This window comes from Narcine bancroftii, chromosome 4 (genome assembly GCF_036971445.1).
Source record: "Narcine bancroftii isolate sNarBan1 chromosome 4, sNarBan1.hap1, whole genome shotgun sequence".
In the NCBI taxonomy this organism is placed as follows: domain Eukaryota; kingdom Metazoa; phylum Chordata; class Chondrichthyes; order Torpediniformes; family Narcinidae; genus Narcine; species Narcine bancroftii.
The window spans coordinates 261,313,308-261,329,253 of record NC_091472.1 but is presented as its reverse complement, the minus strand read 5'-3'; the positions used below and the strand labels follow the sequence as shown (position 1 = coordinate 261,329,253).

The 15,946-nt window shown below is 47.1% G+C and overlaps 1 protein-coding gene across 3 annotated transcripts in view; it reads left to right on the top strand.

The window, feature by feature from the left end:
- The window catches only part of LOC138761905 (contactin-associated protein-like 5), an 857,011-nt gene that overhangs the window by 839,070 nt on the left and 1,995 nt on the right, over positions 1-15,946 (top strand). For all 3 annotated transcript variants that reach the window (XM_069934856.1, XM_069934855.1, XM_069934854.1), the window contains one exon: positions 134-205. In XM_069934856.1, the coding sequence (XP_069790957.1) occupies positions 134-205 (72 nt within the window). The remainder of the gene's footprint in view (positions 1-133; positions 206-15,946) is intronic.

Genomic DNA, 15,946 nt, shown 5'->3' with positions numbered 1-15,946 from the left:
GTTAAAAAAAAATATGGACTGCAAAACAAGGGAGTTTTGCACCTGGCTCTGTTAAAAGACGAAGAAGAAGAATATGCTGTTTGAACAGCTGTATTGTGCTCATCTCTAACTTTGAATTTTTGTTCAAATGCAGATCATTCAGGGGCAATCGATGTGGGGGAACCTTATAAAAAATCAATCAGAAGTGATTTAGCTGTGATTGGAGGTAAGGCAATGGAGTTTTCTGTGAATTTTCTAAAATATTCATCCCAGTCTTAAAATTATTTTACTGTTACCTCTTCCTATCCTTGTAATTACTTAATCCTCTTGAAATCCCCAAAGATCTCCATAACCAAATAATCCTGGGCATCTGGCACATTCCTTAATTTAATCACACCACGGGTGGTGGCCATGCCTTCAATTAGCTCATCTCCAAACTGTGGAATTCTCTCCTTTCCTTCAGCTTCCCTTCCCTCTCCGATAAGAGAGCTACACTTTTTCCCTATAATTTCTCAGCCTTTTCTCTTCCACACTCCCACCTATATCCACCTACCTGTTAGCCTGTTCTCCTCCCTGGTACGTTCCTCTCTCCTCTCCTCTCCTCCCCCCACCACCCCCCTGCACCCCCAACTTTTCATTCAGGCACTTGCCTGATTTTGCTTATGCCGAGGCCTCATACATTGGTGACATTTTATTTCCTATGGACTTTTCATGACCTGCTGACTTTCTCCAGCACATTTGTATGTTTAATTTCTCTCTTCATATCTCATTGTTGCATTCTCTTAAGTTTTTGATCTTCTGCAGCTGATGAAACACCTTTGACTTTTAGTCACTTGATTTAACATCTCTGAAAAGAGAACTTCCAGCAATGGACCAGTTGCTGAGTGTTTTATTAAAAATTCAGCTTGCAGTTTTGCATTCAGGTATTTGGAATTGGATTTGAACCTTGACCCACTGTCTCTGAAGCAGCAGGAATGCAAGGTTAATTAATGAGTGGGGATCAGCATGAACCTGAGCAGGCCAAGTCGTGGGATTTTACCAAGTCATGGTTCTATTTGGGAAAGCAGAGAATAACAGATGAATCCCCTGCTGCAATGATTAGACTCAATGTGGAATCTGCATAAAATCACAAGCTGAAATGACTCCCAGCCTGCTCTGGGGAAGATCTTTTCTGTCATGTAATTCATGTCCTGTGAACCCATGTCCTTTTGTGGAGACGTCTTTCAATTGCGAATAATCTTGAATCTTCTGATATTTGCACCAAGGAAAACAGTTATCAGAGTCAAAAAAAAACTGTGGGTCACCATTATATATATATATATATATATATATATATATATAATCATATAACAATTACAGCACGGAAACTGGCCATTTTGGCCCTTCTACTCCACACTGAACTAAGTCTTCTCCTCTAGTCCCACCTACCTGCATGCTGCCCATAACCCTCCATTCTCCTCCCATCCATATACCTATCCAATTTTTCCTTAAATGACAAAATTGACCCTGCCCCCACTACTTCTCCCAAAAGCTCATTCCACACAGCCACCACTCTATGAGTGAAGAGGTTCCTCCTCAGGTTACTTCTAAACTTTGGCCCCTTAATTCATGACCTCTTGTTTTAATCTCTCCTACTCTCAATGGAAAAAGCCTATCCACATCAACACTATCTATCCCCCTCATAATATTAAATACCTCTATCAAATCTCCTCTCAACATTCTATGCTCCAAAAAATAAAGACCTAATCTGCTCAATCTTTCTTTAAAATCTAGATGCTGAAACCCAGGTAACATTTTCGTAAATCTTCTCTGCACTTTCTCTACCTTGTTGATATCTTTCCCATAATTGTATACTGGTAGAGCCCCCTTTCTTCCCGATTCTACAAAAAGTTGTGCAAATATGTAGATAGGATTTTTAGTAAATGACAAGACAGAATTTCTTATTCAATTGTCAAATAGCTTTATTTTCAGTAACGTTCTTATAACAGCAGACACTCAGACACCTTTCCCCTTTTCTCTGATCTAAAGCAGGCATATTCTAAGAAAGATTCTGCAACTCTGTATCCAATGCAGAATGAATTGTGGTGACTGATTAGTATCTTCATGGTTGAGACATCTTTTCTTTAATGTAAAACCCTGCTTGTCATAAACAACTGAAATTTCTGTTTTTTGTTCAACAATGAGCAAACAAAGCAACTCTATTCCCTTCTGGTGTTTGGAATCATCGGAGTTGGTTGATGCAATTATAATTGCAAATGCTATAATTCTGAATTATATTCCAGGCAATCAAATATAATATAAATAGTTACACTTCAGTGGAAGTCATGTGGAGAACCAGTTCAGTGGAATTACATTTTAACAATGGAGTTACTTTTCAAGTACTGAATGCATCTTAAAATTTCCCAGCATTTCTGTTCAAACTAATCTAATCAGCATATTGATATGAAATTCTATGTGTATACAATCCACTACTTCACATTCTTTCTGAGGGCTTGTTTTTACCAACTCAACAATTTTTAACCATTATCATTTTTAAAGGTTATTTTACAGAATTGTAGACATGCAGCCTACATATAGGCAATCAAAAACTATGTGGGTACAGAGAAAAAGACAGTTTAATTCATCCCTCCCCCTCTCTCTCTCTCTCACACACACACACACACACACACACACACACACACACACACACACACACACACACACACACACACACACTCACGCACTCACACACACACAGACACACACTCTTCCTTTCTCTGTCTCTCTTTAACTCTCTGTCTCTTACACACACTGTTGGGTGCTATCAGTAACCTCAATAATGTCGGACAAAGACTGAGGGGAACGATAGGCTTTATTGTACTAGAGATTGCTGATCCAGATTCAAGGCTAGGAATGAGCAGGAAGGAGAGGGGACTCTACCATTATGGCCCGGGGTCACATGGGTAAGACTAAGGGAGGAGCCAAGGTAGAAGGACACCCAGAGGAAGGGCCAGCCAGCACATACAATCATATCACTACATTCACCTCCCCTTTAAAAAAAATGGAACCCATCGGAAAACAATCAACAACCGGGGGGGGGGGGGGGGGGGGGAGGAGGGGATGGGTGATACAATAACCATAGTAACAGCAACAATACAGTAACACAACAGCAGCAGTACAAAGCACCCCCCCCCCAACCCCCCAACAGCTAGAGGTTAAGCCGCTTAGGTGGCCTCCTCTGACTGCCGGACCGCCACAGGACCGGCGTGTCCATACGGTGCTCCTCTGGGGAGGGGAGCATCCACTGCAGGGACTGTCTGAAAAGGGTTGTCAGCAGTGGACTCCCATAGTGCTGGGAGGTCCTTTTCTGCTGCATGGGGGGTAGATCCCTAGACATCCAGCTGCAAGGCAGGCAGCTCAGGCTCCAGGGTCATGCTCTGATGCAGCACAAAAGGGTCTGTGGTGTGGTCAGTAGCCAGCAAGGCAGTCTCAGAATCTCCAGCCCTTGCCAGGTCTTGTATTGGCACAGTATCCTCATGGCCATCTGGGTACCTCACAAATGCGTTTTGAGGGTTTGGATGTATGAGGTGCACCGCATCAACTAATGGGTCCGTCTTACGGCCCCTGATGTGCTTCCAAAGCAGAACCGGCCCTGGGGTGGTCAGCCAGGGAGGGATGGAGGAACCATTCACCGATCTCCTAGGACAAGCGAAGAGGCATTCATGTGGGGTGGTGTTAGTAGCGGTGCATAGTAAAGACCAGATGGCATGGAGGGCTTTGGGCAAGACGTCCTGCCAGCGGGATACTGGCAATTCTTTAGATCTGAGGGACAGGAGTGTCGCCTTCCAGATGGTGCCATTCTTTTTCTCCACCTGGCCATTACCTCTCGGGTTCTGCTGGTGGCTATGCCTCTGGCCAAAAATTACTGCCGCAGCTCTTCACTCATGAACGAGGTCCCCCGGATGTAGTCGGGGTACCCGAACAGAGTAAAGATGCTGTTCAGGGTCTTGATGACTGTAGCTGAGGTCATATCCAGGCAGGGGATTGCAAAGGAGAACCTGGAGAATTCGTCCACCATCGTCAGGAAGTAGGCGTTCCTATTTTTGGTTGGGAGGGGGCCCTTGAAATCGACACTGAGTCATTCAAAAGTGCAGGTGGCCTTGATGAGGTGTGCCTTTTCTGGCTGGTAGAACTGGGGCTTACACTCTGCACAGATTTGGCAGCATCTGGTCATGGACTGGACATTTTTTACGGATTACAGGAGGTTTCGCATTTTGATGAAATGATACAACCTTGTTACCCCAGGGTGACATAGGTGGTCATGTAGGATCTGGAGATGGTTGAGATGCACACTGGCGCACGTCCCTTGGGACCCCCGGGGGGTCATTGAGTTTACCCTACTGGTACAAAATGTCATAGTTGTAGATAAACAATTCTATCCTCCACCTCAGAATCTTGTCGTTCTTGATTTTATTTTGTTATTTGGCACTGAACATGAAGGCCACTGCCCTCGGTCAGTCAACAGGGTAAACTTCTTACCGACCAGGTAGTGTTGCCAGTGGCGCCTTGCCTCAACAATAGCTTGAGCCTCCTTCTTGACGGGGGAGTGTTGGAGTTCGGGACCTTGCGGGGTGAGGGAAAAAAATGCTACCGGCCTGCCTGCCTGCCTGGTTTAATGTGGTGGCCAGTGCGACATCAAAGGCATCGCTCTCCACCTGAAAGGGGACAGATTCATTCACAGCATGCGTCGTGGCCTTTGCAATGTCTCCTCTAATTTGTTCAAAACCAGCCTGGGCTTCCGCTGATAATGGGAAGGTGGTCGTATGAATTAGGTGGTGGGCCTTATTGGTGTAGCTGGGCACCCATTGAGCATAATATGAAAACAGCTCCAGGTACCTCTTAAGCGCCTTCAGGAAGTTTGGGACAGGGAGCTCCATGATGGGTCGCATGCAGTCTGGGTTGGGTGCAATTACACTATGTGCCACAACGCATCCAAGAAGGTCCAGGTGCTCCATGTTGAACACACATTTGTCCTTGTTGTACGTCAATTTGAGGGACTTGGCTGAATGCAAGAATTTTGTGTGGTTCGCATCGTGGTCCTGCTGATCATGGCTGCAGATGGTGACATTGTTGAGGTAGGGGAATGCCGCCGTCAGCCTGTGTTCCTCCACCATCCAGTCCATCACTCTTTGAAAGGCAGAAACACCTTTAGTAACCCTGAAAGGCACCTGCAGGAAGTGAAAGAGCTTCCTGTCTACCTCAAAGCCAGTATATATTAGATCAGCTGGATGGAGTGGGAGTTGGTGGTAGGCCGACTTGAGGTCAATGGTTGAAAAAATTCTGTACTTAGCGACCTTATTGACCAAGTCGGCTATACGGGGAAGTGGGTACATGTCCAAATGGGTGAAACAGTTGATGGTCTGACTATAATCAATTACCATCTGGGGCTTGCCCACACCTCTGACCATGAGGACCTGCACCCTCCAGGGACAGGTATTAGGGGCTATGATCCCCTCTGCCAGGAGTCGTTGAACCTCACCTGGATAAACTGCATGTCCTCTGAACTTTAGCGCCTACTCTTTGTGGTGATTGGTTTGCAATCTGGGGTGAGGTTCGTGAATAGTGACGGGGGGGGGGGGACCCGTAGCGTGGTGAGTTTGTAGGATGGTGCCGGAGACTGGGTATTGAGCCTGCAGGATGGTGCCAGTGGCTGTGTGCTGGGACCACAAGGTAGTGCCGGGGACTGGTGGCTGTGGACGGTCAGCGGTTGTTGGGGTCCCCCGAATGCCATAGTCATGCTCCTGAACTGACTCTGAAAGTCAAGGCCCAGGATGATCAGTGCGCAGAGGCGAGGCAAAATTAACAATACAAAATCGTTCTAACACTACCCCACCCCCCACCATAAGGAACGCTACACAATATCCCCGGATACTGGTCTATTGGTCCCTTGCAGCCATTGAAAGCGTCCCACTCATGGGTCAGACCGGGAGGGAGAGTCTCTGGACCACGTCGGGGTGCATGAAGCTTTCCGTGCAGCCGCTATCAAAAAGACAGTTTGTTTTATGCCCATTCACCCCAATCCACATCATGGAATTCGAGACCAGGTGAGGGCTGGTTTGATTCAGGGTGACCGATGCCAGGATAGGCATCCCTTCATCATCAGTGGTGGCGGGGAGGCCTTCCCAAGATGGCGACCTCCATGTTGACCACGCAATGTTCAATGAGGAAGAAGGCGGAAGTGGAGTCGTGGCTATCGAAAGTGAAGGAGTCGTGGCTATCGAAAGTGACATCATTGGGGCACTGGGCCGAAGTGCTGAGGTTGGGAGCGATGGCCGACAAGATGGTACACCCTTTACTGTGCACGAGGTCAGCGCCAGAAGCTCCTCAAGAACGCAGGCCACACTGCTCCCGGACTGTGGTCAGGACCTGCAGACTTTCTGGTAATGTCCCCTCTTCCCACAGCCTGAAAATGTAGCCCCTCTCGCGGGGCAGAGACATCGCAAATGCTTGGACTGCCCACAGAAGTTGCATCTCGACGATGGCATCGGCGTGATTACAGCCATGGTCGGGTCAGTAGCGCCCGATACAGATTCCCAGGCCTAAGGCCCTCGTCGTGGTGAAACATACGGAGATAGCCCATTGAGGAGTTGTTGCTGGATACAATCTGACCTCAGATCCGACACGCAAGTGTCTCGAATCAGTTCTTCCACTCACTGGGTTAGGGATATAGTGGCCGTGGGTTCCCCTCAAACAGTTTTTTCCCAGTGTGACAAGGGACCAGACAAATTCTTCAGTGGACTCACCAGGCTGTTGTTTTCTGGATGCCAGCAGGTAATGGGAGTATACCACTTTCACTTTAGGCTTGTACAGCGCCCGTAGCTCAGCCATCGCCTCGTTGTAGGTCGCACTGCCTTGGATGGTCAGGAAGGCCCTCTGGCCGACTGGTGCCTGAAGGATTTTCAACTTTTCATCGGAGTCGACCACCTCAGCAGCAGTGTCGAGGAAGTTGTTGAAGCTGTTCATCCATTGCTTGAAGAGCACTGAAGAACCTGGGACTTGGGGGTCAATTTCTAGCCGTTCTGGGCACAGCAATTTCTCCATTACTGGAGACCTCCAAAATCTAGTACAATAAATTGTTGGGCATTATCAGTAGCCCCAATAATGACTTGGACAAAGACTGAGGGGAACAATAAGCTTTATTGTACCAGGGACTGCTGGCCCAGGTCCAAGGCTTGGAATGAGCGGGAAGGAGAGGGGACTCGACCTTTATGGCCTGGGGTCACATGGGTAGGACTAAGGGAGGAGCCAAGGTAGAAGGGCCAGCCAGCACATGCAATCATCACTACACACACATTCTCTCTCTTACACATGCATTCTCTCCCTCCCTCCTTCCCTCTCCTCTCTCTCTCACTTTGCCATTGATTCCTGGAATTTTACAACCTGGAAATAGGTCCCACTACCCAACCTGTCCATTCTAACCAATTAGTCTACCCAGTCTAGTTTCTTTTACATCTGGTTCATACTCTATAAGTTTTTATCTATCTGAATGACTGATAAACATTACACTGTTTCCTGCCTCTATTCCTTCATCCATCATAGAGCCTCTCAGTGAATGCTGGGGTACACCTCTTTTGTTTGATTTCTGGAGAGTTGAGCTACAAACTGGATGGCTGCCATGACATAGCCACATTTATCCACTCTTCCTTCAGATATTGCTGCAAGCAAAATAAAATTGTCAGTTCCAGAAAGACTACCAGTTAAGGTCTATTGTTGCAGAAGATGAATAGTCCAATTCAATTAGCTTGTAATTTTGTGGCCCGCGAAACAAGTCGTGACCCGGGTCACAAAATGACCAGCGTATTCAGCAATTGCGAGGGCTCTGCTGGGACCAATGGCCGTTGTCCAACATGACCTTCCGCGCGGCAGGAAAAAGTGGGCAATGGTGGGACACCAGCCATTCAGAGGCCAGAGCTGCAATGACATCACTCTTGTCATCAGAGGCAGGGAGTGAATCTCAGCAGAGCTGGCGGAACAATAAATCAGTCTTCGACCTCGGCTCGACTGTGTGTATGTCATCCTTACTCCACACTTTGCATTGTGTGCACATTGCATTGGTGAGCCCGACAGGTCCAACTGGCAGTTGGACCTCAAGATGACGGACCAAGCAGCTCGCCACACTGTCTTGCAAAAGTTGCCAACGTTCTGGGTGTCGCAGCCACACATGTGGGTCGAACAGGCCGAGGTCCGGTTCCACCCTTGACAAATTACTGATGATGACCCCCACTACTACTAAGTAGTGAGCTCACTCGACTAAGACATGGCAGCGAGGGTTGTGAGTTTCTACGGCAGTCTCTGGAGCAAGCCAATTACAGTGCCCTGATAGAGCTACTAACCCGCACTTTTGGGCTATATCACCACAAGCTGCACATGGACGATTTTGGGGACAGGGCCCCTTCCACCCTCATGAGCGAGTTGCTTGCACTCGCTGAGGGCTGCAACCCTTCCCTGCTCTTTGAGCAGATTTTCCTGAAGCAGCTGCCTGAGGATATTTGACACTTGCTTGTTGACAAGGACTTCAGCGACCTGAGGAATGTCACAACCTGGGCGGACGTGCTCTGGAGAGCAAAGAAAGAAAACGGCACCTCGGTGGAACAGATCGCTAAGCCCCAACACCAGCCGGCAAAAGGCCACAGCAGACGGAAAGGTAAGTAGACCCCCATACCCAGCTACATTGCTATTATCATCAACGATGGGGTGCAGTGGCCCGTCAATGCTGCCCACCCTTCGTTAATGGCTGTGTCAGATGGCCAACGTGACAGCCTCCTCCATGCATGGTACTCTCTGTTGGGAAGGCAGTTCCTTGTGGACACCAGTGCTGAAATAAGTGTCCTTCCCTCCATGGCCTATGACACCTGGAGCGTAAAGCCAGGCCTGGCACTGAGGGGAGTGAACTGCACTTCTATATGAACTTACAGCACCCGCATTGTGCCCCTACGATTTGCTGGCCACCAATTTAAGTGAACTTTTACTGCCATGTCAGTGGCTTAACTGCTCCTGGGAGCCAATCTCCTGCGCACCCACTGCCTGCTGGTAGACTTAAAAGGGCAGAGTTTGGTGCATGCCAGAACTTTTCAAATGATGCACCTTGGTGAACCCAAACTACCGGCCCCCCACCTCAACTGCGTCATGCTATCCAACGATGGCTACACATGCATCCTGGCAGAGTTCCCCACAATCGTGGCACCACAATTCTACTCCGCAGAACCAAAGCACGGAGTAAGGAACCGCATTCTCATCAAGGGCCCCCATTTCATGCCAGGGTGTTCTGCTTTTCTCCAGAAAATCTTTCCCTCGCCAAAGAGAAATTTAAGAAAATGGAGGAGTTGGGGATAGTGTTGTGATGGACAGCCCCTGGGCCTCCCCACAACACATGATCCCGAAGGCAGCAGGAGGGTGGAGGCTGTGTGGAGATTACTGACGCCTCAACGAGGCCACCCATACTGGGCTGATACCCGTGCCCCATATCCAAGACATTACCACCAACTTACAAGGGCCACAGGGGTTTTCAAAGATCAATTTAATCAGGGATTATCATCAAATTCCAGTGCATCCCAAGGACATACACAAAACCGTTATATAAACCTTACTACGGACTGTTCAAATTCACGAGGATGCCCTAAGAATGCTGTTCAAACTTTTCAGTGGCTAATGGACGTGGTGGGCCAGGATCTCCCATTCACGTTCATCTACTTGGACAATATCCTTATTGCCAGCTACGACCATTCAGAGATCATGACCCACCTCAGACAACTATTCACCTGCCTGCAGGAGTTTGGGCTGACCATTAACCCCACCATGTTGTCAGTTTGAGCTGGACATAATTGACTTCCTGGGGCATCGTATCGCCCAAGAAAGTGGAGACCGCTCAGCGGTTCACAAAACCTTGCACTTTAAAGGGACTGCAGGGGTTCACTGGTATGATTAAATTCTACCATAGATTCATACTGGTAGCAGCTCAGATCATGCACTCCCTTTTTGTGCTCATGGCAGGCAAAAATAAAGACTTTTCCTGGGATGAGGAGTTCTCGGAGGCATTCCAGAAGCATAAGGATGCCCTGGCTAACACCACACTTCTGGTTCATCCCAGACTGGAGGTGCCAACTGCCTTCATGGTAGATGCATCCAGCACAGTGGTCGGAGGGGTCCTTGAACACTAATTGGGCAATGGCAGCCCCTAGCCGCCTTTAACAGGACTCCTGAACTTAAATACACCACCTTTGACCAGGAGCTATTGGCGCTGTACCTGGCGGTTAGGCACTTCTGATATTTTCTGGAAGGCTGATAATTCAAGGTCTTCATAGACCACAAACCACTGACTTTTGCCTTCTACAAAGTGTCTGATCTGTGGTTAGCTAGGCACCAGAGGCACCTTTCTATGTGTCCAAATTCACCATGAACATCCAACACATCGGCGATAAGAGCAACATGGTGGTCAATACACTCTCCTATCGCACCATTTGAATTTGTAGACCTATCCCAGGTCATAGACTATTCAGCCCTAGCCAGGGCACAACATGACGACCCTGAGATCCCAGTTTGCAGGATGGCACTTTCCGGGCTGTCACTGAAGGATGTTGTCATCGCCACCAGCAACCAGGCACTCCTCTGTGATATCTCCACCAGCAAGCCCTGCCCCACCATGCCAGCAGCTTGGAGGCGGCAGGGCTTCAACGTGGTGCACAAGCTGGTGCATCCGGCCATCAGAACTATGGTAAAGAACTACGTGCCAGGTTCATCTGGCACGGGCTCTGCAAAGAGGTCAGTCAGTGGGCCAAGTCCTGTATGCTCTGCCAGGCATCCAAGGTGTAAACTCACACTAAAGCACCTCCCCAGACTTTTGAGCCAGCACGGCATAGGTTCAGCCACGTCCACGTCAACATCATGGGGCCACTACCGGTTTCCCATGGGGGCAAGATATCTTCTCACTATGATTGAACACTCTATTAGGTTCCTGGAAGTGGTCCCAATGGCTGACACAACCACGGAGACCTGCACCAGGGCACTAATCAACACCTGGGTGTCCAGGTTTGGAGTTCCAGAATATTTCAGCTCCAACAGGGAGCAAGTTTACCTTGTGGCTTTGGGCAGTGCCAGCCAAACTGTTGGGAACCCAACTCCACTATACCACAGCATATCACCCGCAGGCCAACGGGGTGGTGGAACGGTGCCACAGACATTTAAAAGCAACCCTGATGGCCTGGCTCAAGGGGCCCTACAGGATGGATGAACTGCCTTTGGTCCTCCTTGATATACGCACCACTCCAAAAGAGGATTTTAATGCCTCTCTGCAGCAGAAATGGTCTACGGCGCACCCTTGTAATCCTGGAGGTTTGTCGGCCACTGCCAAAGATCCAAAAACTCCTCCAGTTGCATTGAAACAGTGGATGGAAAAACTGGGTACCAAAGTCCTCCACAGCCCCCACTGCACTGCCAGCCCAAATCTTTCGTCCCCAAGGACTTGCACATCTTTGAATGTTTTTGTGCTAAGGGGGGCACACCGGGCACACCACCAATGGCCATATGAGAGGCCGTACAGAGTCATCAGGCACAATGGGTCAACATTCGACCGCCTGAAACCAGCCCATGTAGATATTAGCCAGCCAGTCGAGACTCAGCCCCCGCAACGCAGAGGTAAGCCATCCAAAGCAGCAATGGACAGTCCAATTGCCAGTTCCTTGGGGGAGTGGGGTGTGGAGGGGGGTCGTGTAGTGCCCTGCAATCCAAGTCGTGACCCAGCTCACAAAATCGCCTGCAGATGCAGCAATGGCAAGGACCCCGCAGGGACTAATGGCCGTTGTCCCATCATCGTACTGCACGGCAGGAAACAGTAGGCAATGGCAGGATCACCGGCCAATCAGAGGCCAGCGCTATGATGATGTCACTCCTGTTATCAGAGGTAAGGAGGGAATATTAGTAGAGCTAGCAGTACAATAAATCAGTCTTCTACTTCGACTCGAATGTGTGTGCATTGTTCTTACTTCGGGTAGCATGCACACTACAGAACCTCATTTTTAAGACTGAGAAAATGGATCCAACAATGTCTTTTTTTTTAAAGACCCATTCATGTAGTAAAGTGGTTTTAACTGGGATAGATCACAATAGTGAACCTTTCTGCATATCCATCCTGAAATAGGATGAAGCCCTTCTACAATTCACCTCAGTACCTCTGACAGTTTTGTTACCTTTGTTATATGTGCACCTTATGTGTACCATGTCACCTCCTTTGTTGACATAAATCACTGTTTACAGGGGCAACCTGTGACCTTCATTCATTCATCCATCACTGACCATACCACAGGAAGAAAATAATGCAAGGGGCCATTTATGGGGATTAACTGGTTTTAGATCTCACTGCAGGCTGTTCACGCTTCTTGGCAATGACACTGATTACGTTAGAGGTTATACTGAGAGCTTTGGTGGACTGGTCTCAGGCTCCCCTACTCTGCCCCCTTTCCTGTGAAGCAATCAAATTTTGATTTCTTCAGTATTTCTCTCCTACCAACTACATGGAAAACATTAAAAAAATAGTTCTGTTACTATTTTAAAAAAATTAAACATAGGGCTTGGTATCAGGCCCTTTTGATCCTTGAGCCCATGCCAATCATTTATACCCAATCTACAATGGAAGAAATGGGAGCACCCAGAGACAGGGAAAGATCATACAAACTCCTTACAGACAGCACAGGATCGAACCCTGGTCTTGATTTCTGGCACGGTAACAGCGTTGTGCTAACCACTACACCAGCGGTTTTCATCCTTTTTCTTTCCACTCACGTACCACTTTATGTATTCCTTATACCATAGGTGCTCTTTGATGAGTAAGGGATTGCTTAAGGTGGTATGTGGGTGGGAAGGAAAAAGTTTGGAAACCACTGTTTTAATCATACCTAATTGACTCGTTATGTGCAGGGTTTCATAACTCTAAAGGAAATGGGCCAATGGCAATTTTTCTCAAGCAAAATATTTCAGTCGCATTTGTCCTTCCGACTCACATACCACTTTAACCAATCCCTTACTCATCACAGAGCATAGGGATTATTTAAAGTGGTATGTGAGTGGAAAGAAAAAAGGTTGAGAACCACTGGACTATACTAACCATTCCGCCTGAACATTATGAGGTGAAAAAAAAAGGCTTTTTCTTAAATGTGTTATGGCCCTCGGGGTGGGAGGAGTGGTCGGGGTGGGGGACATTGTTGATAATGGCTGCTCTACATACATCACTAAGACCCATCTATTGCAGAGGGCGTAGGTTAGACAATAGAGAACACAAAATTTGCAGATCCTGGAATGTTGAGCAATTAATGAGCTGCAGGAGGTGCAGGCAGTACATGCAAGTCATAGAGCTGGAGGGCAGCTGAAAGTGCAGGAGGTGAGCAACTGGTCATAGAACCAGAGGGCAATTGTCTTGATGATGACCCTAAGCCAAAACGTTGACTGATCACTTCTAATCACGGATGCTGCCTGACCTGTTCCTTTGGCAGATCATTGATTGTCATTATTAGGGCAACAGAGTATATAGAACAGCAGAGGATTAGGGTCTTCATGGCATGAAATCTGTGCTGAGCATAATCCCCAAATTAAACTAAATCCCTCATGACTACATATGATTCACTCCCCTCTATCCCAGTATATTCATGTGTCCATGTAGAGATCTCAAATGTTTCCATTATATCAGCTCCTATCACTAACCTGACAGCCCAGTCCAAACACTTACCACTCTGTATAAAAACTAGCTCCGCACATTTCCTTTAAATCCTCCCCCCACCTTAAACATAAATCCTCCAACACTTGACATTTTACCCTGAGAAAATGATTCTGACCTACAAATAATTTTATGAACTTCTATTGGGTCTTCTTTTAGCCTCCAATTCTCTGAAGGAAATAAAAGAAGTGATTTCAATCTCTCTTGATAACCAATACCTTATAACCCAGGCAGCATTCTGGTTAGTCTGTTCTGTACCCTTTCCAAAGCCTCCATACCCTTCAGTAATTGGGTGACTAGAAACTGCACACAATATTACAAATGTGGCCCAATCCAAGTTTTGTATAGCTACCACATGCCATCTTTATTCTCACACTCAATGCCTTTCCAATGAAGGAAAACTGCAATATGCTTTACCTCTCAATCTTTTTATGTGGCCACTTTCAGGGAGCTATGGATTTGCTGGGCATGTTGAAAACCTTGAGAGTTAGGAGTCCATTTCTAGAATCCTTTGTGTGGTGTGGTTAACAATATTTTTACAGAACCATGTTTTCCACTGACACAAACATGTGGTATTCTGTGGAAAGATCTTTAGCTGCACCTTTACGCCTAGATTGGGCTCTCTGTGGATGTCATTGTCATATTGACAGCTTCCTTACCACACGATCCTCTAACAGATCTCTAACACGCCTACAACGTGTTGCTTGGTGCACCATCTGAGGCACTGTACTTGTAGAGAAATTAGCTCTTCTTCCTTTATGGTGAAGAGCCAGTGAAATCACAGTGATATTTGCTGACATTTTCAGCTTCCACAAGTGCAGGCAAACATTGACTGCATGTGTGGCCGTAATGAATCCCATGTGGCGGCGCACATCTTCATGGTGAACCGGCCCCGCTGTATTGCCATGTAGTGGGGCAGCCATGGGGAAATGGCGTCGTCAGAGGTTTTCTCTGACTCCAGCATCCCTTCCAGCGCACACCCTGGGCAGCGATTATGGCATCACAATGCACCAGGTGACTGAGCTCATGCTGCCTTTAAAGGGGTGCACGGAATTTGAATTAAAAACAGTCGTTAAAGACATTCGGTGTGGTGGCAGTGATTTCCTTCAGCTCCTGCAAACGCCATTCCCATTCATAATTCATATCTTTTCCTGAACACAAAAGTCTCCACTCTCTTAATGCAGAGTGGTTCTTGGCTCACGGGAGAGTTTTTTTCTGATGGTACATTTGGATTGCACACCTCCTCAGGGACTGCACTGCCGACATTGGAAATGACTGTCTTCTATTTCCCTGGCTCTTCTCACCAATTCTCAGAACTGTAATGTTGGCTGAGCAGCGATATAATGAGGGGCATCTGAGTGCAAACATCAATGTTGAAAAGCCCAATGCTCCACTAAGACTAAGGTAACTTCATCAGTCTAGGAGTGCCTGGCACGACATGTTCAGCAGGTGTGAAGACATCATCATGTTGAGTTGTGCAAAGCCTGACATTATGCAGACATCTTCTAGTGCTGGAGAAGAGGAACAAAGAGATTCAAAACCTGAAGCCAGCCTAAACTAGCAGGGAAGGTGGATGAAGAAAGCTTTTGGAGGAATATTCCAGCAGAACCCCTGTAGTATCATAGTTTTATAGAAATATAGCACAGTGACAGGCCCTTCAGGTCTGTGAGACCACGCTGCCCAAATACACACATGTGACTAATTTACCTACTAATCCATATGATGTTGGGACATGGGAAGAAATCATAGCACCTGGTCAAGTGGAGAATGCACAAACTCCTGACAAAAAGTGGATTCAAAAAGATTTGAACCAGTGTCGCTGGTACTGTAATAGCATAGTACTAAGTCTGTGCTACAATGCCTCCCTCCCAGTTCCACAAAGGAAGGAGACATTGTCCGTAAGGGCAATAAAAGATCCTCTAATAAGAGACACTTTTTAAATGGAAAATCTGGAAAGTTAGAGTTCCCAAGCTAGACAAAGTGAGCTTTATACAATTCATCTCAATATAGATTACCATTATTAGGCAAGAGAGCCCAGATGAGGTAAAATGATCCCACATATTCTCTTTCACGGGGTCACATGCGCTATAAAACATCACTGACATCACTGCATCAGTGAAAAGTGAAACAGTTAAAATTTCAGGTCAATAACTTCTCGTGAGAGTTGAAAAAGCGAGAAAAGGAACACAAAGGGGAAAGGAATGAAGAGAACAAAGAAAATATCAT